The following is a 25,557-nucleotide window of genomic DNA, read 5'->3' as shown; positions in this document are numbered from 1 at the left end:
GCTTTCTTCTGTGAGAATATATAGGCAAGTAAAAGGTTTGAAAGGGAATACTTCATGAAAGGAATGCTGAAGGATTTTTAAGATCAAGGTCTTTCACAAAGAACAACAAACAGTGAGCTATTCTCAGAGTTTTAATGGTGGGGATGAGAGGCCAACTAATCGTTCTCGACCACCAACAGCAGCGAAACGTACAATGTTGCTACTGTGTGCTCTGTCATTCTGACATGGGAACAGATTATTTTTCTGTGAGGTTACTGTGTGCACATCCTACCTGTGTTTGTAGGTGCAGGACAGCAGCTTCATGTGAAGACTAAAGTTCAACAAGGAGACCACAGCCTTAGTACTCAGTAACACTGTGATCTGGTTATATTGTATGTTTGTTGACCAGCTTTTCTTTCACATATACCTTGTATAATATCTTTGTGTACGTATATGATACATGTATATGTATCCATTGAGTCCGGTTCTGCTCCGAGGTTTCTGCCTGATAAAAAGGCAGTTTTTGTCTTGCTTGCTCATGGGGGCAAATGTTGGGTTTCTGTAAATAAATGAATCAAGGAGTATGGTTTAGACCTGCTCAATTTGGAAAGTGTCATGAGATGACTTTGGTTGTGAATTGACGCTATACAAATAAAGATTGATTGAATGATGTATCTCATCTTTGTTCAGCCTGTTACAGTATGTCTTTAGCTTTTATCCATGCTAGCAGTGTGGCTATATGCATGACAAATTCGGTCAGTAGGATTGGTTAGTTGGTCCATTGGTTCCCTGCTTAAGTCCACATCAAAAATCTGAACATCTGACATTTGCACTGACATTCATGATAAATCCTACTGACTCTGTGATTGCCTGACCTCTCCTGAAGGGCCACCAAGGTTCACATTTGTGGTTTTGAGTGAAACATCTCAACATCTATTGGATGGATTGCCATGACATTAGGTGCAGGATCGTAATAACTTTGCTGATCCCCGGACTTTTCATCTCGGACCACCATTAGGTCAAAATTGTGGTTTGTTCAGTACACTGATTTATGACTAAAGGCTAGGATTGGAAAGTTCTTTAAGAAGCATTTTTGTTGTATTTGTAGAAATTATCTTAACATCCCAACAGCAATCAATAAATCAGATGTTCAGAGAAAAAAAAAAGTCCATCCCATTATTTCATTCGAAATGACCGCCTAGTTGCACATGAATGGCAGAAAAAGTGCTGGCAAAATGTCTTGGAAACTTTCACAATTTAGCTTACTCTTGCTGGTTTCTGCAAACCCAGCAAGAGTAACTTACACCATTCCCATCAGCCTTAGCTGTACTTACTTTTTTTGGTGCTAATTAGCAAATATTCATGCAACAATGCAAAACTAAGACGGTGAACAGGCTAAACATCAAACCGGCTAAATGTAATCGTTGTGGCTATGTCAGGATGCTGAAGTTAGCATCTAGCTCAAAGCCCCACAGAGCTGCTAGCTTGACTGTAGTAGTCTTGTTTCTATATTTGGCAGATCAGTTAAAGCATCTCGAGGGGGCAGATAGCCCCTCTGCCCCAACCTGCCATGTGCTAGTGCAGCAGAGAAGAAGAGTGAATAGGCACAGTGTGTGGAAATGTTGGATTTAAACCTGTGATAATGAATACCTTCTAGGATGCAACCCACAACAGGCTATCAGGTAGAAAAAAAGAATTTCCTTGAGGCTTGCAGAACACTAACTAACCTTTAGTGACCAGGCCACAAATGGAGCAATGAGATAGAAATACAAACTCACTGAAATCCAGGCCCTGGAGGATGCCACTCAGCTTTGCTTCCAATCGCAGTATTGCAACGAACGAGTCCCCTGTGGCCCAAAAAGCATTTTCCCCATAGACCGCCATTATAAAAGAGACGTCTGTAAAACTGTTGACAGGAAACTAAAGGTCGATTACGACTCTTTCTGTTATCAATTTTTGATCCATGGAGGTTTTATATCTGTCTATGGGCCATGCAGGAACTCACAGGCGGGGCCAGTGACGGAAACTCTAACCAAAACAATGAGCTAAAAGAGGCTATGAGACTGTGGATTTTGGTGTTCATTCTCACCAATTCTGTCAATATTACGACACAAGGAGTGAAAAAATGTCAGTTTTGAGCAAATATGGACACAATTTTACTGTATACTAACTGTACCATTAGAATTTTACTATTTAGTCCCAGAAATGAAATGAGTATTTATCTTTGGATGTGAATATGATGAAAATGAGCTTTCCCTGACCTTTTTAGACGCGCAGATTTAATTTAAAATATTTAATGCTTATCTGTTCCTAACTTTAAGAAAACATCCCGTGTACAGAGAGAAAGGGTCTAAACAAACATCTTCCCATCCAGCCTGCTGGACGACGTAATAAACTAACAAAAACAAATGCACTTTTCACTTATTATGCGGGAAACCACAGGATATTACCAGATGATTAATTCTGGGACTCAGCCAGTGCTGGTGTTTTTGGAGACCTCACCCCCCTCTTAAATCCCCTCGGTTTTACTACTCGCCATTAGAGAGAAGCCTCAGTAGCTTATCACCCAGAGTCACATCCCCTGATCTCACTCTGTATTATTCACTTAGATTTAGATTTCACAAAGAGAAACAAGCCAGAGCTTTGTCGAGATTACGTTACACAGGCTTTTTATATGTGAGCAAAGTGCATGAGAATAACGTACGCAGGTGTTCCTGTGTAACCCATGTGTGCGTATTTGTGTTTATGCATCACCCTTCCTGGCCATGTTGTTATGACAGAGGGTCATTCCGAACTTTAGAGCTTTTTAAATGCGGACTCTCCCTTCCTGTGATGGAATTCCTCACGTCAAAAGAATTCTCCCAAACAATCTGTGTAATTACAGCTGCCTTTTCAACAGCATCCTGCAGTAAGTGGATTATCTGGGGTTAGATAAAGAGCATTAATGAGGAAACAAAACCCATCAAAATCTAATGGTGGTTTTAATTTATTTTAATTCTTCGACCAAGTCTTATTTATTGTCCTAAGCTGGCATTGTGAGCATACTAACATTATTCAGAAACCACAGTAGGACTTCCTATCACATTAAAAGAAAAGAGAGAATCTGAGGGAGGGGGGGTATATGTCAAAGGTCCGGCCAGATTCACACTGATATACTTTGTGCTCACGTCAAATGCAGCCCACTCCCAGGATGTCCCAAAATGACCCCAGCTTTCTATCATCAGTCTCATCATCCACCAGCACACAGGCAACAAAAAAAGTCAAACTAATAAGGTAGATGAAATAAAATATATTACAGAGCCATCTTTTTTTAATGTTATTTCTTCTCAGTTTCACTTGGTGGACAACAAAATATTTTACATATCGGTCATCCTTTTTCTATCACTGTTTTTTTCTAATGAGAAGACATTTTAAGAAGGGAAAGAGAGCAAAGCTTCCAACATGGTGTGTCTTGCATTGTTTACAGTGACTTTTTGTAAAGCTAACTAGCTGGAAAAAAGCTAACGTTATACTTCTTGACCAACACGGTTACTGTATTTTTATTTGTTGTATTAAGCAGCCTACTGTATGTAGTAGTGTATGCTGTATCTTACTATGGCTAATGTTAGCTTCTTTAACTGCACGCTCCAAAGGTTTACTTTCCATGTAAATCAGCTTCACTACAGAACTTGCCATAAGAAGTTTAATTATTTTAACTAAGTTAAATGACTACTTTATTAGCAGATTAAAATACAGCTTCCATGAAAATTTTACCAGTGTGCCTTTCTACGTCGTCGTAGTTTGCTTTTCGTCCATATCCATAAAATTCACTCTCCACTTAACGTTCTCTACTTAAGTAATTAGGTCCTTTCCGCCCTGCTGTTATGACATGTCAGACCTAACAGCAACCCCTCTGCTCGCTCATGGACTCACCTCTGTGGTCCAGTCGGGCCGCTGTGGTGTAAATCAGTGTTCTTCAGTCCCGGTCCTCCCTGCCCCAACACACCTGATTCAAATTATAGGTCGTTATCAGGCTTGACGAGCTGATAATTTGAATCAGGTGTGTTGGAGCAGGGAAACATCTAAAACATGCAGGGTCTTAATGGGGTTAAACGCAACTAAAACAAAAATGTAATGATAGAACAATGATATTAGATTGTTTAAAGAACCTCACCAGTCCTATCTTCTCATATGGAGTGAACAACACAATATACTGTTAAGTACAAGGCCATATTCTGTGGCTGGATTTTCACTTATTTGCCTTACAATGTCTCCTTACTGCATGCGAGCGCCTGATGCGACGCGATGTCCGATGCGAGCTGTCCACACTGAGCCATTAAATATGCATTATGTTTCATCGTGCAAACAAAGCAAGTACCTATCAGCTCTGCACTGGAGATCAGATTGGAGACGCACTCAAGCAAAAATTGGCCGAGTTTGCTAAGGTCAATAGTTTGTCATTTTTGAACAGGAAACTTTTATACTGTGATATTCAGATGTTTTTCTGCTAATGGTGCATTTTCTTAACCAGAAACTTTCAACTCCCCGGCAGTCTTCCTCCAGCCAGCTGGTACCTTACCCAGAGCGGTAACGTTCAGGTAGGACAGTCCAATAGCAAACAATGAGATCAAGCTGATTAGGTTTTTCTACTCCTGGAACAAAGCTTGAAAGTTCCGGTTTCACTTCGGTTCTCTGTCCTGGGGACTAAAGTGAAGATATCTTGGCCTCTGCTGCTTTGATTTCTATCATTAATGCCCTTTTTGCAGTCCCTTAACGTTATATAAAACCAGCACTGAAGACAGATGCTTGTGTTAATCGGGTAAGTTCAGCATTCTGCTTCCATCTGACTACAAATCCCACCAGTCACAGGAGACGTGAATTGCCTTCCTTCCAATGTTGTGATGTATAGACAGCTAATTTTGTTGTAACTAAACAAATGTTCCATTCATGACTAATGCATTTATTTTTCTGTGATCAGCATTTCCCATGGTGTAAAGATACTTCAGGCTGTGTGGTAAAAGTTGTCTAGCGGTCACATTGTGCACCGTGACATAATTAGCTTAATTAGATATAAACTTAATTACTCTATCAGACTGCCAGCCTTTCATAATGCTAGAAATATGTTAGTGCGCTTGCAAACAACATGTTGCTAGTAAACAGCTACATTATTATTACTGGGTAAAGTCAGTGAGCTTGATAACGTTAGCTCATAGCTAAGCTTTGCTTGCATTTGACTCCATATTTTAAGACTGTACCTTAATATAATATGATGTTATATAACAATTTGGAATGTGTGCAGATGCAGGATAATACGTTCTGTCACTCACACTGCATGAAAACACGGGCCACCCTGGATCTTGTGGACAGGAGGCTGTGTGAGGGAGGTTGGCGAGTTAGGGTGGAGCTGCGTCTGTGGCCTCTGAGGGGACGAGTTTATAGTTCCTACTCACCACTGAGTGCTGCTAAAAACTCCACATGGCTGAATTTACACCTTATGCTCGTAACAGGCTACAGATTGCTGATTCTTCATTTTGCTGAAACTGAAATACTCTTACATGCACATTAAAGTGATAGTCGTTCAGCCTTTCTACGACTTTAAAAAGGAAAGTTTTGTGGAAATGTTATTTTGTCCTTTTTGATGCGCTACAAAAGTCGTTAAACCTTGAAAATGTAATGTGGTGATGATAATGATATCCTGCATGTATGAAATCTTCTGTTACACTGTATCTTATGAACGTTCTCAGTACAGAGCAGCACAGTCCCACTTTCAGTTTGAGTCAGTTACCCTTTGCTCTGGAATGTGAGTCAGTTACTCATTAAAAAACTGTCAAGGTTAATGAAACCGCCTTGGATAACAAGTGTATGTGAATCAAAAGAGCTCACTTGAATCGACTCAACTACTTCACTTTTTGCTTCATCATGAGCAGGAGCTGGGTGCTTTTAACCCGATGAACTCTGGAACATCTCTGTGCAGGAGTAGTTTCAGTCTGGATTCATCCACACCAGAGAGCTGCGCCGCTGTATTTTTAGCCGAGCACAGGCGGTAATCATCTTGCTCCTTTGGGTGTATGGCTGGCGACTTCTCTGGTCACCAAGTTCCTTTGGTGAGTTTCCACGGAAACCAGACGAATGAGTCACTACACAAGTTCAGCCAACTCAGCTCCTCAGTTTGGGAGGCGAGCCCTCGGTTTCCAGCTCCCCCGCTCTCTCCCCTCCCCACGCAATGGGACTGGAAAATGAAAATGGGGAGAGAAAAACGGTGGCTGGATGGTGGCACACTGCCCAGTTCTGTTCTTACTTAATCTGCCCTCTGCACCTCCTCCTCCAGCTGCCTCCTCAACGTCCCTGCTCTCCCACACTCCTGTTTTCCCTCCTTATACCTATCACTCATTTTTAATTTCTTACTTTCGCTCTTGCATTCACTTTTTTTCACCCCAACCTTAATTTCTATCTTCACCCCTCCACCGGCCTCGACTTCCACAACTCTAAGGACATTGACACGCGTAAAAGTGACCAGACTTACAGTAACTGCTTTAAAAAAACTGTTTTTCTGTTCCCAGAAGAAGTCATTTAAGGTGACAACAGTTTGTTTACTAATCTGTCATGTCTGGGAGTTTGTGAGAGGCCAAAGATCTCATTTTGGTGAGTCAGGCTGTCACTAAGTAGAGCATTAACTCGCCACTGTTTGGATTGTGATTGTAGCCTCTGATAATGAACGTTTCCTGTGGGGGCTCATATCTCACGAAGAGCAATTATTCAGTCAATTAGAGTCAATCTGCCGCAGGGGGCAGTGTATCACCAGCGTAACCACTGACTGCTGTTAACTGCAGCTTCCATAAGCTAATTAGCTCAATTAGCCATGTAGCAAGTGATCCTACTAGCCAACTCGAGTATGCATATATTTAAAACTGGATGTAATCATGCAGTAATAATAGCTTAAAAATTGTTGAATGCTAACGTTAGCTAATGGGTTTTCAAATATGTCCCTCCAGATTTTTGAAAGGTTGACAATTTGTCAGATTTCATACGTTTCTATGACTTGCAACCACGAGCACAGTGGCATAACATCATCCCAGGACTTGAGCCTCCTACCCTGAAGGAGGAGGAAAATAGCCACCGTGGGAATATGATCTATATGTAGACGTCTTTGACAAAACGTCAACACTAATATTTCTTCACATTCTGTTGTCTTTGTTGACTTTTGATATGTTTTAAAGTAAAAAATGTTGCATACTTCACCTTTAATCCGTTATTTGTTTTTCCGCCACTGTATTTCTTTGCTTCCATTTCTTGGCTACTTTCTCTAAACTTTCCCATCACTTTATGCGTCCCTCATGTCTCCCAAACACAAAAACACACACCACACCCTTCTCCCTCCACCACCAGTCCCTCACTTCCCCTCTTTTGCTCCCACTGGGAGGAGGCCCAGCGGTGTTGGGAGCACTGGATGACTGACTGACTCACACCCGACACACCCAGCAGATGTGTGGGGCAGAGGGACAGAGAGAGTGACGGATGATTCATGCTTTATCTACGTTAAGCTGGATAAATGTTTTATTAGGGGAAAAGGAGAAGGAGATGAAACAGTTACACCACGGGCATCTGACCTGTCAGGACTGACTCATGCTCGGTCTGGAGCGAGTTCTGAATGAACTCCCACGTTCCAGCTAAAACTGTTTATCTTCACTCATGATAGCTGCTGATAATCTTTGCAGCCCTGTTCCTGGTAAATAAAAGGATCTGGCAAGTAAAAAAAGGAGTCAGTTTGTGAGTTTCTGCACTCAGAGTGATGCAATGTGCTTGCAACACTCGGTGTGTTGAGTCTTTAACATGTAAAATATGTGCTCAAATTTTTGGGGGATTGCAACATTTATCTGGTGGAGACACTGAGGAACAACACATGGGCGGCACATGAATAATGACATGTCACCACCCATACACATTATAACATTACCATCCTTTTTAAATGGAGGATTGTAATAATAATATTCTGGGGGTGGGAGTGTGTGTGTGTTGTCTCAGCTGCAGTGAAATGTCTCACACTAGGGACTTAATAAGTTTTATTGGCATTTAAAGAGCAGGCTCAGAATGTGTAAAGTCTGTCTTAATACAATTGTCACATATGCCATGTGTATGTTAAAAAAAACTTATGGCTGCTGTGACCATTCCTCTTCCCCTTAGAGGCTGTCAAGTGTTACCTTCCTAACAGAGCAACACTAGACTGAAGGAGAAAAATGCAGTAATATTCAGCTGCAGCTGATATGGTGCGTCATATCAGCTGATTTCGTTGAATGAGCCAAATAGAACGAGTGTAAGAGTTTTTTTTCCCCCTGTGTGAAATCCCCCCTGTCAGTTTCCCTGCTCAGACTTAGTGAAGGGGTACGTCCTGATAGTTACTTGTAGGTTTGTTGCTTCTGCAGGTGACGATTAGGGAGAAGATCTCCACTTGTCTAACTCAGACTGCCTGACGTCATGCATTTTTAGCCAGAGCGAGGGCCATGGATTCACCTCAGTGAGGTTGGAATTGATAGATATTTGAGAAGGATGGGAAGGGGGTCGAGGTTGGTGGATGATGGAAGGGGGGTCGAATGCTGGAGGGACGAACTGGGGTTACACAGGGTTGTGGACTGGCTGAACCATATAGGAACCTGGGTGGTTGAGACTCAGAGTGGGGGCATTTCTCAATGACTGCACGTCTCGATGGGCAGGGCTTCATCATCCTCCCCGTGGTTCCTGTGCTGGAATGGCCAGGGTCGACTTTTGGGGAATCTTCTAGCTGGGGGGCAGCGATGTCAAACGCTGAGCTGCTGAGGGATCCTGTGAGAGAGGACAGAGGAGAAGGACAGGGTCTGGGGGGGAGGGTTGTGAGAACTTGCTACTCAACTATATAGGGTCTGCACAGGTGATTGAATTAGTGAGGGAGAGTGGTGTGGTCTACTTCCTGAACTTTAGTTATAAAAACTTCATTTAAAGTCCCAATACATTCAGATTACATGTATATGAGATGACTTCCATGTCAGAAAGAGGGGATGGTTTTGGTGTAACACAACCCCCCCATCCTGGGAAAATACGCCCCCACCAATATATCTGCAAAAACAACTATGTCATTTCAATAATATCCCCCCATAGCCCTCAGCAGTGGCACATGATGCAGGTACAGTACGTGTGTGGGAATCTGACTCTGTGGTTAGTGTAGTTCAGAATAAGGATATATTGGACATTTCTTAACTTCTCCCACTGATGACAGTGAAAACACATTTGTTATTGTTACCAGTTTGAACATAATTACAGCTCATTCTTTATGTTAGCTAGTGGTTTGCAAGCGAGCTACAGTAACATTGCCAGTGTTGGCAGCAGCAGCGAGTGTTTGTTAGCAGAGTTAAAGCACTACATTTGTTGTCCCCCTCAGGAATTGCTCTAGTTGTCCCCTGGTGTTAGTGGTAACACAACCAGATATTTTGACGAGACATCGGTACAATTTGCAGCCAAAAACCGTGTATTTTAAACAAGATTTCAGGACAATTTCATGCCATGTTTGTGGTGCGAGAACCAGATAAGCCAAAACATGACCTTTAGCAAAGCCTAACCAACTGGTTTTGAAAAAAGAAAATGAAAATTGAGTGAAGCGTGATGTTTTAAACTGCAGTAACATACAGTGCCAACAGTGTGGAGAGGAGGAATGATACTGGTAACCAATAACATCATCATCGTCTTGAGTTATGGGTTAGAGAGAGATGAGTTATAGATGAGAACACCACAGGAGAGTTAAAATACAATAGGTACACTAAGATCACCATAAAGCTGGTAGCTAGTTAGTGTAGCTCACCAGTTACAGTAGTTACAAGTTGGCTCAGTCAGTCTCTCTGTGGTGACAAGGCTGATAGAGCCAGTCTTTGAAAAAAATGAAAATGGCTCTGGTTTAAAAGTCAGATAGTCTGTTTTCCCTCTTCTTTACTATAGTTTCTGGTGATTAATGATTAAGCAAAGTGAATCCCCAGCCAGCCTCCTCTCTCCACGCAGAAAGAAAGGTATTGTTCCACCACCTCCACATGGGGCCTGAGGAATTACAGGCATGCAGTAGAGATGTGCACTATATCCCTCCATCTATCTCCTGTGTCTGTCAGACCCACCATCCCTCTTTTTTTATGTTCTGCCTTTCTCTGGAATTCCCTGCCTCTCTCCGGTCTGTCTGTCCAGCCTCTGTCAGCGTGGCTGGAATACGAAGCGTCTGGCTGCAACAAAGGCTCAGAGTTCCCAGAGAAGACAGCTTTACGACTTCACCCATAACAGCAGATAGTGAAACTGGCACGAGGAGCCTCCCGCTGTCACACACACTTTACACAACAACAGCTGTAGGGCAAACAACTCTACACTGGAAGCTGGTGTGAATTAGGACGCTCTAACTTCCTGTCAGATGAGGTTTGGAAACCAGTCTTGATTAGAATCTGACAGGAAGATTGATGGTGCTGTCTGTGAAATGTCGCAACTGAATTTTTCCAAAAAACGTGACATTGTGATGATGAATAGTGCATTGATTTGGAAAGGTTAAGTTCAGGCTGTGTAATTATCTCCAAATGTTCAAAAGAATGAGTCAATTACGGATATCTGTCGCTCCCCACATCTCTATCAGCAACACATGAATGGCCTATTAACATAAAGTTATGCAGCGATTCAACTGAGACCAAAAGAGGTCAGTTTGTATCAAAGAGCTCACAGGAATGAGACGATCAATGTGAATGTAAATAAACAGAAAGCAGAGGCGCAGGACTGCTCGGACATGGCATGGGAATACAGGCCTTCTGCCTTTTATGGGACAAGTCTAAGAGCTGCGGGTCACAATGTGAATTTCTCAGAAACTAGAAAGAATTTCCCGCATGTGGGAGGACGATGGCGAGAGGCCAGACGGCCATCATCAGGGTCTGTATGCATGACAGAGGAGTTGACTTACAGACAGCTGAGGTTGTGTAATGTGTGATCATGTTTTGTGTGTTTTAACCGCAGATTATAGAAGTTTGCAATTAATATCAGAGTTTAAGGAATAGTTGGGAAAATGTTTTGGGAAAACAGGGTTATTCACTCTGTCGATTGAAGATTGGTATCGCTACTGCCAGAAGCCGGTTAGCATAGCTTAGCATAGGTTCTGGAAGCACAAGAAACAGTTAGCTTGACTAAAGTGTAACGTTGTGGTTGTACACAGTGTAATGTGTGGGACTATTCTTCAGCAGCGGCCATTGCTTGAAGAATTTTTCAGATTATTTCCTTAAACGTACCACAAGAAACTTTTAACTGGTTATGAAACAGTCTCAGTTTAATACTAATGCCTCTATGACCAACATGGGCAAACAAGACCATCAGTGAGAACACTGGCTATTTCTGTCTAAATATCATGCTTATTCATAATGCCTGTCACTGATTTATCTGGGTTGGATAAGTCATAAAATGACCACTATTTTTTATGGCTGATTGCTAAGGATGAAGGGAGGAGTCAGTGCTATGGTACTAAAACAAAGTTCACTCATTTGTCCACGGCAGCAGCCAGAATCAACAAAAAATTAAAGTTCCTTGTAGTAGTTTTGAGTAAACTATGAATACAACAGTGTAAAAATACTCTGGTACAAGTATTGGTCAAGCAAAAAGTTTACCTCAGTAAAGGTACTAAGGTATTAGCAAAATATACTTAAAGAACTAAACTTAAAAGTACTTGTTATACAGAATGTGTTCGTCCCTTTAAAGGTGCAGCTGAAAAAGGTGAATCTTATTGTAACTAATTTATATAAATTGTATATATATGTTATTTTACTGGTAAAGCATGAATTTGTACCTTTGGAACAATTACATCTTACTGATATAATAATATTATAATTCATGTGTTGATTGTATTTGTATTATTCTGAATGAATGAATGAATATTTACCTCTGAAATGTGGTGTAGTAAAAATACAAAGTAGCATAAAATGGAAATACCTACACAACAGGGACGTTTTGGGCTAACTGCCAGTTTTAGGTCAACTCAAGCTGTCATTTTCTTTAACAGGTAAAAAAAAAACCCAAAACAAAAGTGTTATTAATGAGATATGAAAAAATCAAATGTTTCAATGAATTTGATATATACAATTCCAAATAACATCATGAAAAAAGAAAAGAATTGTATATAAGCCAATGTGTGATGCATCAGCTGGAAGTTATTGTAAACAAACACTGAGATTCGGTCTCACTGTGCCAGGCAACCAGCAGAAACTCCAAAAGTGTCCTCAGTGCAGCACATAACTAATGAATACAGCTAGATGTTTTCATGCTTTGGCTTTTGTATGAACACACAAACAAGATACAACATGTGAAACTAAGAGTTTTGGAGGTGCTAGTAGACAGATTCTGTCACCTTTGCACAGAGCCTGGTTAGCCGTTTCCCCCATTCCCAGTCTTTATCCTAAGCTAAGCTAACTGCTGGCCGTGGCTTCATATTTAACATACAAACATGAGAGAGGTATGGATCTTCTCATTTAACTCTTTGAAGGGAATTCTGAGTATGAAATAATAATAATATATGTTATAATCGGCAGAGGCATGGCTGCATACTGGGTAACTGTGATGTAATGTGATGATTGTTTTGCTCCTTAACACAAAGGTAAAAAAAGGTCACAGACATGGTACACTTTTTATTTATTTTATTCTTTTTTTTTACAAAGGGGTTTGTTCCAGTCTTTAATCAGCAAGCTTTTCACTGGATTTGACGTCCTTGCTCTCTGACACCAATTTACCATCCACCAGAGTCTGAGTGACTGTCACCACTTTGGTCTCGACCTTCTTTTGTTCAAGTGCATCGACCAAACTGGAAAAATGAACAAAAGTTGTTATGAGTTAAACTAAATCTAGTCCAAGTTCATACAATCGAATTCTTAGTGTATCTATTTTGGCATCACAAATATTTCATGCCTGGTGTCCACATGCTAAATTTCAGCAGTTGAAATGTAAAGGATGGATTTACTTTACTTTCCATATCAATGTCGCTTCACGTTTGCATGAAGCTAATTTGAATCTAATTTGCACAAGCTTCCCTATAATGATCCCTCACAATACAGAGCATTGAATAATTGGCTTTCATCAAAGATGTCAACCAAATTTTCACAAGCAATTTTTACTGCTTCCACCAAACTTTCTGCCTCCTCTCCTCATACTCACTGGAAGTCTCCCTCGCCGTCCAGCAGCCTCCTGTACTCGGCGATCTCGGCCTCCAGCTTCACCTTGATGTTGAGCAGCAGCTCGTACTCTTGTGAGTTGTGCTGGATGTCGCTGCGGATCTTAGTGAGCTCCTCCTGCAGCCTCATGATGATCACGTTGTATTTCTCCACCTCCATGTTGTAACGCATCTCGATGTCATGCAGGGTGGCCTCCAGGGACGCTTTCTATCAAGAGGTGAAGAAAAAGCTTGATTGCGGTGTAATATACGAATTAGCGAGCTAAACTTGGCTAACAGTCTTCTGGCTGTAGCTTCATAATTAATGGACAAAGAAAAGAATGGCATCAATCTAACTCAAGAAAGCACATCAGCAGATTTTAGAAACCTGTTGAACTATTCCTTTAAGGAACAAATGATTCCCAGAGAGAATAATACATTGTGGAAAATAATCATGCATGATTGGGTTGATAAAGGCTTAAATCTGACATTGTAACACCTCTTGACACATTGAAAGTTCGAGTCCTTACCAGGCCCAGTGCAGACTGCAGTTCAATTTCCAGTGACTGATACGTCCTCCTGGTTTCAGTCAACTCACTGGTGGCTCCCTTCAGAGCTGTTGTGTTCTCTGACACTTGGACCTGCACCTCTGTGATCTGGAGACAAGATAAAAATACATATAGTACACAGAAACGATACTTAAACACTTCTAGTCAACCGAAAATGTGAGTGATAAATTACCTGAGATTCATGCCATGCTTTGAGCTCCTGCTGGTTCTTCTGTGCTATCTTCTCATACGTGGCCCTCATCTCCTCCATAATCCTGTTCAGGTCCTGTCCTTTAGGAGCGTCAACATCCACGTGGACGCTACCCTGGGTGATCTGGGCACGCAATTCAGCAACTTCCTGTTGAGGGGGACATAGGGAGTGATTTCCTGAGCGAGGTTACTGGGGTTATCCTGTGCAAAGAGGTTAAGGAACAAACTGGTTTCCATAATTTCAAGTGTTTATAGTCCACTTATAGTATTTACAGAAGTGGTTGAATTATTGAGTAGTTTTTTTCTCTTTGAATAACTTCACCATCGTTTAGTTGGATTAGGCCAAAGGCAGTTGTCTTCATTAAATATTTTAGCCCAGTTTGATGGCAACGCGTCTAATAGACTCGCCGATCCACTAGAACCAGAGGAAGAAGTCTGAGCCTGATGCAGTTAAAGCCCTGTTCAGTCCAAAGATTCCCAATGAGACGAACTGAAACCTGCAACTACTTGCAGTACGGTTATCTGATGCAAAATCATGATGTTTCCAGAAACCTAACCATGTAGTTTTGGTGCCGTTGTTTGGAAAGTGTAACTGATGTTGAAGGTCTGTTATTACTAACTTGACCATAGAGCGGAACTGTGTTTTGAAATGTTTTGGCGGGTGGCCGAGGCCAGATGTGAAAGGGTTTAGCATGATCATTTCTGACTCGCATCCCTCACCATCTCGTGGTTCTTCCTCAGGCTGATCAGCTCTTCCTTCAGAGACTCGATGTCATTCTCCAAGTGCAGGCGGGTAACATTGGTGTCATCCAGAAGCTTCCTCAGTCTGGACACATCAGCCTCCACCGTCTGGCGCATGGACAACTCATACTCCATCCTAATCAAACATACTGTATATCAGATGTGTTCATACTGGATGGAGACTGGATTCATTTTATTTACAAAGCTGAATACTCACTTCATTTTGAAGTCTTCTGCAGCCAGGCGTGCGTTGTCAAGATTGATGGCAAGATGCGCGTTGCCCTTGATCATGTCAAGTATCTGAAAGAAATCAAATAGTTTGTGTAATTCTAAGTGTGTGAAATACAAAACAGGCGGTTTACAATCAGGTGCACTTAGTGATTTCTGTTCTCACACTGTCAATTTAATGGATGGTCAGTTTCACTTTGATAAATTGTGAGGGTGAAAAGACACACCCTTGATAACACGCTATAAGTCATAAAAGAACAAAGGTTATCTTTCCGATAGCGTCTCTCATAGCTTGACTCAGAGATAAAGAGTCTGCAGTTGATACATGTTGTGAAATCACTTGTTAAGTGTAGGAGTCATGATAATAAAAAGTTCAGTGATTCAGCCTGGAATGACTTTTGCCCCAACATTACAAGGAAACATTTACAAGGAAAGGAACGTGGACAGAGGATTGACATATTGGCCCATGAAGAGCTCTCATTTTGAGCAGCATTTGTTGTAACTACCTCTGCTAGTATTACATTAGAAGGATTTTTTGTGCACCAGTATGAGCCGTATATAACTGTATAGCATGACTGTAAATCCAGACTTCTGAAGCAGACACAGATTTATTATTCTACAATCTGATGCATCAAGTATCATTAAGACTGACCTTGGCCCTCAGATCCTCGATGATGGCAAAATACTTGCTGTAGTCCCTTCCCTCCAAAGGGCCTCTCTTCTCGATGGTCTCTCTGATCTTGATCTCCAGCTTGCTGTTGGCCATCTCCAGATTTCTCACCGTCTCCAGGTAGCTAGCTAGGCGGTCGTTCAGGCCCTGCATGGTTACCTTCTCGTTAGTGATGGCCAGGGTTCCCGAGGTGGACCCTGAGGATTGGTAGTCATACCCACCCCCGAAGCCGCTGCCAACCCGTGTGCCATAGGTAGCGGTTGAGATCCTGGTACCGTGGCCACCTGCTCCTCCGCTGACACTGAATGAGTAGCCCCTCTCGAGAGGTCTGCCTTGGCCAAGAAGAGCCTGAGAACTCTGGCGTCTAAACAGGGGCTCCATTGCTAAAAGAAGTGTGCTGATCAATCAGAGACAGAAGTGTGTCCTGGCACAGACGGTTGGGCAGCTGAGAGTGGAGGACGGAGGAGAGTCCCACGGTCTTATATATCACTCTGAAAGGTAATAGTCCTTCCTGCCACTCCTCTCATATCTATATTACATTCTTACCTTTAGCCTTCCTGCTTAGACTTTGTCCTCATAACACCCACTATGAAAAAATATGTCAAAGGCAAGAAGGTACGCCTGCATTTTCATATTGATAGTGTGTAGTAAGTGAGTGGTATCTATGGTAACAATGATATCAACAGCAGCTTAGAGGATCAGATTGGCCGTGATGAGAGTATTGTCTGTGTTTCTAAAGTCTGACCTTCTTCTGTGCCATTGTTGTCCAAAATGATTGAAAAAAAAACCCATTAATGAACTATACTGTTGCACTGGATTAATTTATTATCCACATTAATCCTAGCCGTTGTGACACCATGCACGAATTACAGGCACGACTTCCATGTAATCCTCTTTCTTAGAGTGATTGGTACAGCGTATCATCCATTATGAAGATGTAGGTTAGTGACTTTACCGGGTGAAATCTTCAACACTATTGATGCTTTACTTGCTTTGTGTCTGCTTCTAAAGCCGTTTGTTGGTTAGTTTGTCAGCAGGACTACACAAAAACCACTGAACCTATTTCCATTAAACTTGGATGGAGGATGTTCTCGGCCCAGAGTATTTACTTCTGGTGCAGATCCAGATAAAGGGACGGATCCAGGACTTTTTTCTAACTTTGTTTTTAACCTGTCCTTTTTTTTTAAGATTTTCTTTAATTTTTCAAGGAATAATGCATGGACCTTGAAATAAATAGGCACATTTAGGTGGCTGTGTCAGGCCGAGACTCAATACAGGACTCAATTGCTGAGGTGTCAGTGAGCGATTTTTATTGAGTTTAGACAAGGCTCTCGAGAGAGTGATTTCAAAACAATAGTGCTGTGAAAATTACTCTAAGAGGGTCTATCGGGAGGGAAAAACTAGGCTAAAACAAAAATCACTCCTAGGGAGGAAAACTGGTTATCAAAATCAAAATCACTCTTAAGGAGGAAACTCGAAGTACAAAGTTTATCAAAATCAAAATCACTCACAAGGAGGAAACTCGAAGTACAAAATCTATCAAAATCAAAATCACTCACAAGGAGGAAATCAAAAGGCTTCAAAACATTAACCATAAAAACCATGAACAGAAAATCACTCACAAAGGAGGCTGACAAAAGGACTGAACTAATGACTATGAAAATTTAACAGAAAATCACTCTCACGAGGAAACAACAAAAACTCACGAATACGCTGTGGCTTTGAATCAGGACTATGGTTAGGCTTCTGTGGTCGGACATGGAACGAGACACTTTGGCACAAGACAAAGGGGAACGCAGACTTTTAAACACATGAGGGAAATGGGACACAGGTGGACACAATCAGGAATCAGGGAGACGGGCAGGTGACACAAGAGGAAGGGCAAGTGATCTGAAACGAGAGGAGAGTTAGATTTTCAAAATAAAACAGGAAATGACCAGACAATAACCCAAGACGAGACAACCTCACTGCGGTGTGACAGTACCCCCCCCCCAAGGGCCGACTCTTGACGGCCCAGGAAGTTCAGGATGGGCCCTCACGAAGTCATCTATGAGGGACCGATCCAGTATGAACCGGGAGGGGACCCATTGTCGCTCCTCCGGTCCGTACCCCTCCCAGTCCACCAGGTACTGCTTGCCCCGACCCCGGTTGCGCACAGCCAGTAGCCTCTTGACTTTGTAGACGGGACCCCCGTCTACCACTTCCGGGGGAGGAGGGGGCGGGGGGGTCGGGACCATGGGGCTCTCCTTGACCGGTTTGACCTGACTGACATGGAAGGTGGGATGGACACGGAGAGAGCGGGGCAGACGAAGGCGAACCGCTGCGGGTCCGATAATCTTGGTGATGGGGAAAGGTCCCACGAAGCGCGGCGCCAGCTTCCGGGAGAGGGCTTTGAGGTGGAGGTTCTTGGCTGAGAGCCACACCCTCTGGCCCGGCTGGTATGCAGGAGCGGGTCGTCGTCTCCGGTCCGCGGCCCTCTTGACCCGGTCTCCCTGGCGGATGAGGAGCTGCCGGGCGGCCGCCCAGATACGTCGGCAACGGCGGATCATGGCATGGGCGGAGGGCACCGACACCTCCGGTTCCTGGTCTGCGAAGACAGGCGGCTCGTTACCATATACACATTTGAATGGTGAGAAACCTGTGGCTGAGGTGGGGAGGGAGTTGTGGGCATATTCGACCCAGACCAAGTGCCGGCTCCAGGTCGAGGGGTTTTGGGACACCAGACATCTGAGACCGGTTTCCAGCTGTTGGTTGAGCCGTTCGGTCTGGCCGTTGGCCTCCGGGTGATAGCCTGACGTGAGACTAGCCGTGGCCCCGATGAGCCGACAAAACTCCTTCCAGAAACATGATACGAACTGGGGCCCCCGGTCGGAAACGATGTCCCTAGGAAAACCGTGGATTCTGAAGACATGGTTAATCATAATTTCAGCTGTCTCTTTGGCTGAAGGTAATTTGGGCAAGGCTATGAATCTTGTCATTTTAGAAAATCTGTCCACCACCGTAAGAACCGTGGTGTTACCTTGGGAGACCGGGAGCCCCGTGACAAAGTCCATGGAGATGTCGGCCCATGGTCTGGAGGGGATGGGGAGCGGTTGTAGGAGTCCCATCCGTGGCCCGGAGGACGTTTTATTCCTGGCGCAGACCGAACAAGCCTCGACGTACTCCTGGACCTCTTTTTCCATGGACCGCCACCAGAACCTCCGAGAGATGGCGAACACAGTCCGCCGAACCCCCGGATGACAGGAAAGCAGCGAGGTGTGAGCCCAGTGGATCACCTGTGGGCGCAGCTCAGCCGGGACAAACAATCAATTTTCAGGGCACCCACTAGGTGGCGGACTCTCACCGTTTGCCTGCTTAACCTCCTTTTCTATCTGCCAAATTACCGCTCCAACCACACAGGTTCGTGGAAGGATTGGCTCTGGTTCTTTGGCAACAGGCTCGGGGTCGTAGAGACGTGACAGGGCGTCGGGTTTGACGTTCTGGGACCCCGGCCTGTAAGAGAGGGAGAAAGAGAAGCGGTTAAAAAAAAGCCCCCACCTTGCCTGGCGAGAATTTAGTCTCTTGGCTTTACGTATGTATTCCAGGTTTTTATGGTCGGTCCAGACGATAAACGGGTGTTCAGCTCCCTCAAGCCAGTGCCTCCACTCCTCCAGGGCCAGCTTGACCGCCAACAGCTCCCGGTTGCCGACGTCATAGTTCCGCTCCGCTCGGGACAAACGCCGCGACAAGAAGGCGCAGGGATACACCTTCCCGTCCTGTGCAGACCGCTGGGACAGGACCGCTCCTATCCCCTCGTTGGAGGCGTCCACCTCGACCACAAACTGCCGCTGGGGATCAGGCATCGTGAGGATGGGAGCCGTGGTGAAGCGGGTCTTGAGGTGCTGAAAGGCTGCCTCCGCCTCCGGGGACCAGAGGAAGCGCACCTTCGTAGAGGTGAGTGCATGGAGCGGAGCTGCTATTGCGCTCACTTTAGCCGGATCCATCTGCACCTTTCCAGGGGCTACGATGAAGCCCAGGAAAGAGATGGTGTCGGCATGAAACTCACTTTTTTCTGCCTTAACATAGAGCTTGTTTTCTAGCAGACGTTGGAGAACCTGGGATACATGATTTTTGTGAGTTTCTAGATCGGGTGAGTAAATGAGAATGTCATCCAAGTAAACATAGACAAATCGGTCTAAAAAGTCCCGGAGCACATCATTGATCATGGCTTGGAACACGGCTGGGGCATTAGTGAGTCCGAAAGGCATGACCAAGTACTCATAGTGGCCGCTAGGAGTGTTAAACCCTGTTTTCCATTCATCCCCCTCTCTGATCCTGATTAAATGGTAAGCATTGCGTAAATCTAGTTCAGTCAGGACCACTTTTGTCAAAATAATCTTTATTTACTTGCACAGTTTTATTTGGCGGTATGATACTGTTCTGGGGCCCCCTGCTCTTCCACGCGCTTGCGTGGAAAGCCTGAGGCAGGAAGAGCACCTTCCTGCCCTTCACGAGCCATCATGAACGGCATAAGCAGGGAGCGCAGCAGCAAAAGAAAACCCAGACAGAGCAGAGCAACCAACATGAATACAGGAGGAGCTGGGGTGGAGGTGGGTTGCGAAAGTGCCAGCAGCAGAGGAAGCAGGAAGGAGGGTCGGGCGAGAGCAGATTAAATACCCCGCTCTTAATGCAATTTCCCAATAGGGAGCGGGCACGCAGAGTCAGCTGAGCCATCAGCTGATCTGCGCCGGCGATGACAGCTATGCAGTTAGAGCTTGACGTCGTGGCCTGCCAGAACTAACGCTACGCTCAATTTCAGTCAGGACCACTTTTGTCAAAATAATCTTTATTTACTTGCACAGTTTTATTTGGCGGTGTGATACTGTTCTGGGGCCCCCTGCTCTTCCACGCGCTTGCGTGGAAAGCCTGAGGCAGGAAGAGCACCTTCCTGCCCTTCACGAGCCATCATGAACGGCATAAGCAGGGAGCGCAGCAGCAAAAGAAAACCCCCAAAACGACCATACCGGCAAATCCTGGAACCTCTGCTACAAGAGATGCCAGGAAGCTATCTAGGATGGAAATAATTTGTATACAATTTAATAGGGAATAAGCCACACGCTGCCTCTTAATAATAACGATGATAATACAATAATATAGTAATAACAATATAATAATAATATAATAATATAGACGTAACCAATCATGCCTATGAATGAATATTTATTATATCAAGAATTACAGTGAGAGGCTCATGGCTTTTTGAGCATCTAGGATGGCTTTATTGCCAGGACGCACGTAACGATTGAAAGCAGAAGAAGACCACCTGCCCATAGCTTTCAGGGTGGCCACAGGAGCGACCATTGCTGCTGTCGTAGCTGCTCCTATGCGGAACGAATGAGGCGTGTAGCGTTCCGGAGGGAGACCGCAGAGTTGGCAAAGGAGGCGGAGGCGAGAGGCGAACCAGGCTCGTGACAGGGGCTCCCCTCTCTCCGTGACGAACAGCGGCTCCTGAGGGCTGGCTTGGGCACGGCTTTTCAGATAGCGGACCATGGAAGACAATGGACAGAAATCAGAGTTAGTTTGAGAAATGATGACTGATGTTCCCCTTCTATCTCTGTCAGTTTTAGAATGTTTTAAGAGGATACAAAAGTAGTGACTGTGAACTGATACATCGCCTATGGTGAGGTCTTGTGAAGGATCAAAAGATCGTGAGCGTGTAGTGAATTCTCCGCACCTTAAGAACCCATAAAAAGCTATGAGGAAAACAGTTTCTAACAGTGAGTCTGTATATGGACCAAAGCACCCGTTCCTTAAGTGAGTGATTAACTTGTGCAGAAGTGGAGGAGTAAAAGGGAGACGGATGTCATTGCCTTGAGGTTTCTCTCTTTTAAAGCCGTTTAGCAGAAGCTTAATGGATGGATTTTCTAGTAAGCTGTTGGAGGACGGGTCCAGGCAACGCAGGTGAAACTGGACACCTGCGAGGAGGCCTTTGATGGAGGACGGCTGCATTTTGCGGGACTCAAAGCAGTGAACCAGAAAAGCACATACAATGGGAATACTTATAGGAAGAATTGCAACAGAGAAAGAGAAACAAAATGCTGTGAAATAGGACCATGCAGAGTCATACAATTTTAATGTAGACTTCGCTAAACCAGAACGCATATAGCCAGCAGCTGACAGCATGTATTTTTGCAAGGTGCTGTCTAATCTAGCACCGCATGGTGGAAGGGGGGGCAAGGCAGGCTGGAGGGCGCAGCTTCCGGACACAGTCTGTGGAATTTCTGAAATTCAAATCGAGACAGAGCATCAGCAATATTATTATCCAATCCTGGAATGTGCGCTGCGCGGATGATGAAGTTCCCCAGCACGGATGCCCAAGTAAGGCGTCTTACAAATCTGTTAATAAATGGAATAGAGGAACGCCCTTTGTTGATAATGTGGACAGCTGCTTCATTGTCACAAAAGAAAATAATTTTTCTCCTGGACCAGGATTTCCCCCAGAGAAGACAAGCTATAACAATTGGGTATATTTCCATAAGCGCAGAGGAAGAAGCACTAGCTGGCAGAGATGACAATTCTTTTGGCCATACATCAGCAAACCACTGATTATCAAAGAACCCCCCAAAACCCACGGAAGGAGCTGCATCTGTGAATAATCTAATGGCCAAAGATGATTCAGTATTGTCGTTATAGAAAAATGAAATGCCATTCCATTTCTCGAGCAGCAAAGACCAAAACCGGAGCTCTGATCTGCACCCTTCATCCAGAGTTACTGTGTCATGAAGCTTTTCAACTGACTTTGAGAGGTCGAGAAGCCAGGATATGAATGAGCGGCCCTGAGGAATCACGCGCATGGCGAAATTGAGATGACCTAGGAGGGAGAGCAGATCTCTTTTTGAAATGGACTTTGAAACCTGTTCCTTCATAATTTCTCTGATGCGGTTTAATTTCTCGAGAGGCAGGGAAGCTTGCATGAGGACACTGTCTAGTTTGATACCTAGAAATTCGATGGCTTGAAGTGGACCTGAAGTTTTCTCCTCAGATAAGGGGACTCCCAGGTTTTTGAAAGTATCTTTAAGAGTGATGATTGCGTGGTCTGGCTTGGCATGAGGATAATCTACGAGCAAAAAAATCGTCTAACAGGTGAAGCACGAAAGGCAGCTTGCAATTGTTTAAGAGAATCCAGCAGAGAGCTTCAGACAATGTGTCAAAGATTTTTGGACTGCTGCGACACCCAAAAGTGAGCCTAACTGCAAAATACAATTTCTCTCTCCATTTCACGCCGAACAGATGCCATTGGGAAGGGTGCAAAGGCATGACTTTAAACGCATCTGTGATGTCGGCCTTTGATAACCATGCTCTTCTACCTGCTTGTTTGATGAGCTTAATGGCATCGTCGATTGAGGCATAATACAGAGAGAACGGCGGGAGTGGAATGAGACTGTTAATACTTTGGACTTCATCATGATGAGGAGCTGATAAATCTATAATGAGACGCTTTTTACCAGAATATTTCCGGGTAGCCACACCTATGGGGTTTATGCGAGATACGGGGAAAAGGGATTTATCCAGAGGACCGATCATAAAACCCTTCCTGACTTCTTTTTCCAGCAGAGTGTCGACAACTTCAGGCTCTTTTAAAGCAGACTGCAGATTGCTACAAGAAAAAGACAATTTAGGCAACCACAATAACCCAGCCATGAATCCTTGAACCAGTCCGGTAAGCAAATAATTGACAAAGCAGCGGTTTGGATGCTTCTTTAGAGCCTTGCCCAGCTCAGCCACGTTGACTGGGGTTGAAGGTTTTATTTTTTCTTTTCCTTCCTCACAAGGCGGGTTCGTCGGGGGCACACAGACTTTGGATGACTGTCCCCACAATAGCTTAGTCTCATTGGATTGCGGGACTGCCGGCGGATGAACTATAGCCACGGATTTGGGACACATATTGGGAGAGTGCGAGAAAGAGCCACAAATGGAGCAGGAGAGAGCTTGGCGACCAGTGCAGTGCCTGCTGATTAGAGCCAGGTCGACTACAGACCAGTCCAGTCTTTGGTTAAACCTCTGAATGAACATGGCGGCCTTGGCAGAGAATGATTTATGATATTCATAGAACAAAGTTCCACCGTATGTTAAGGCAAGATCTGCAATGATGGCCAGATAGGTGTCCAATTCTGCTCGACGGGATGGATAGACCTCACAGATTACATCTCTGAACACACCAAAAGCAACAGTAAATTCTGCTAGAGTCAAGGTCTTTGAAAGTCTAGGGTCACTATCCTTTAGCATCACAGACACATCACCACAATCTACCACACGCTTGTCACTAAAATCTGAGCACAGCAGGATTTTCACTAAATTGACATCATTACCTGCAAGGATCTGGTTTCTCAGATTGAAGGAGATGGCAGCAGCAGGAGGGTAGAATGGCACACCGGTGGAGATTGGGACTGCACTACCCAGAATCCTGCGCGGGATAGAGATGCCGTCGAGGGGCGCCGGAGTGACGTCACTGAACTGCGTCGCGGAAGAGGCAGCAGCAGCAGCAGGTTCCCGGGATGTAAACACGGCGGCCTGGAACGCAGAGCTGGTGGATGGAACGGCGGCGGCTTCTAAGGTCTGGATCCTTGAATTCATGCTGGAAAGGGAAGACTGAATAGAAGACAGCGCTGCCAAGATGGCGTCGTTTGCCGGAGCTGAGGAGGCGACTGCTGTGGCCGGGGCTCTGGCTCTTTTGGCCGGCGGGGCAGCGGCTGGAGTCGGAGCGACTACTGAGTTCTGGGACCAGTGTTTGTGCTTTGACTGCGCTTTCCGAGGAGCGGAGACAGGAGGAGCGGCGGCAGAAGGAACGGAGACAGAAGGAGCGGAGACAGTAGGAGCGGAGACAGGACGCTGAACTACAGGTGGAAACCCAGCGCAGTTCAGGAACAGCGCAAACAGTTCCCGGTGAGACGCTCCGACCGGAGCAGAAACATCACTACAAAACAGGAACTCCAACAGTTTAGGAATCGGCCAGTCATCGATTGATGGTGCGATTTGGCCGGTACCCTTTCCTGCTAGGCGAGAGCTTCGACGGAGAGAAGAAGGAGCCCTCTCCTCGTCGATGGCTTCCTCTGATTCAGAGACTCGGTGAGGCTCCACCATGATGCCGTCGGATTGCCACGGGTCTTCATCATCGTGGACGAGGGGCGACGACATCGGGAGCAACAAGGTAAATACGAAAACGAGCAAAATGTTCTTCATGCGGGAGCTTGCGAAAGTGCCAGCAGCAGAGGAAGCAGGAAGGAGGGTCGGGTGAGAGCAGATTAAATACCCCGCTCTTAATGCAATTTCCCAATAGGGAGCGGGCACGCAGAGTCAGCTGAGCCATCAGCTGATCTGCGCCGGCGATGACAGCTATGCAGTTAGAGCTTGACGTCGTGGCCTGCCAGAACTAACGCTACGCTCAATTTTTGTGAATACTTTGGCTTGTTGCAGTTGGTCGAAAACTGATGTCATGAGAGGCAGGGGGTAACGGTTTTTGATAGTGATAGCATTTAGAGGGCTGTAATCGATACAGGGCCTAAGAGAGCCGTCCTTTTTCCCCACAAAGAAAAATCCGGCCCCCGCTGCTGACGAGGAAGGACGAATAAGCCCCGCCCTCAGTGATGAGTCGATGTACTCCTTCATGGCTGCCCTCTCCGGCCCGGAGATGGAGTACAACCGGCCCTTGGGAATGGGGGAGCCCGAAATCAGGTCTATGGCGCAGTCATAAGGCCGGTGTGGGGGAAGTGACATGGCCTTAGTTTTACTAAACGCCTCTCGGAGGTGGACGTTATGTTGTTCCCCTGGACCGAAACAGGTCTACAGTGGTCCACACAATCTTCCCCCCATCCCATGATTGTCCCTGTTTTCCAGTTTATGTGGGGGTTGTGTTGACATAACCAGGGGTTTCCAAGGACTAGAGTCTGAGAGGGGGATTTACATAAATATAAGTTCAGGAATTCCCTATGTTCTTGGATCTGTAGTTCCAGTGGTTCTGTAGTGTGCGTGATCATAAAAAGTTCCTTGCC

At 44.7% G+C, this 25,557-nt stretch overlaps 2 protein-coding genes across 2 annotated transcripts; both read right to left on the bottom strand.

Annotated features, from left to right (window-relative positions):
• Positions 1–13,133: 13,133 nt before the first annotated feature.
• Positions 13,134–15,988, bottom strand: LOC140999660 (keratin, type I cytoskeletal 18-like). Its single transcript, XM_073470177.1, has 6 exons — positions 15,512–15,988; positions 14,849–14,931; positions 14,611–14,767; positions 13,874–14,038; positions 13,663–13,788; positions 13,134–13,361 (listed from the first exon to the last, which is right to left on the bottom strand). Exons 1-6 carry the CDS (start codon positions 15,908–15,910, stop codon positions 13,134–13,136), a joined length of 1,158 nt encoding a protein of 385 aa, XP_073326278.1. The 5' UTR covers positions 15,911–15,988.
• A 4,733-nt stretch (positions 15,989–20,721) lies between these two features.
• On the bottom strand, positions 20,722–24,703 carry LOC140999706 (uncharacterized). Its single transcript, XM_073470227.1, has 2 exons — positions 23,878–24,703; positions 20,722–21,038 (listed from the first exon to the last, which is right to left on the bottom strand). The coding sequence occupies exons 1-2, from the start codon at positions 24,701–24,703 to the stop codon at positions 20,890–20,892; spliced, it is 975 nt and encodes a 324-aa protein (XP_073326328.1). The 3' UTR covers positions 20,722–20,889.
• Between the last annotated feature and the right edge of the window lie 854 nt (positions 24,704–25,557).

This window comes from Pagrus major, chromosome 7, assembly GCF_040436345.1.
Source record: "Pagrus major chromosome 7, Pma_NU_1.0".
Classification (NCBI taxonomy): Eukaryota; Metazoa; Chordata; class Actinopteri; order Spariformes; family Sparidae; genus Pagrus; species Pagrus major.
Note: the sequence above shows the minus strand (reverse complement) of the source record. Positions and strands in the feature narration are given on the sequence as shown.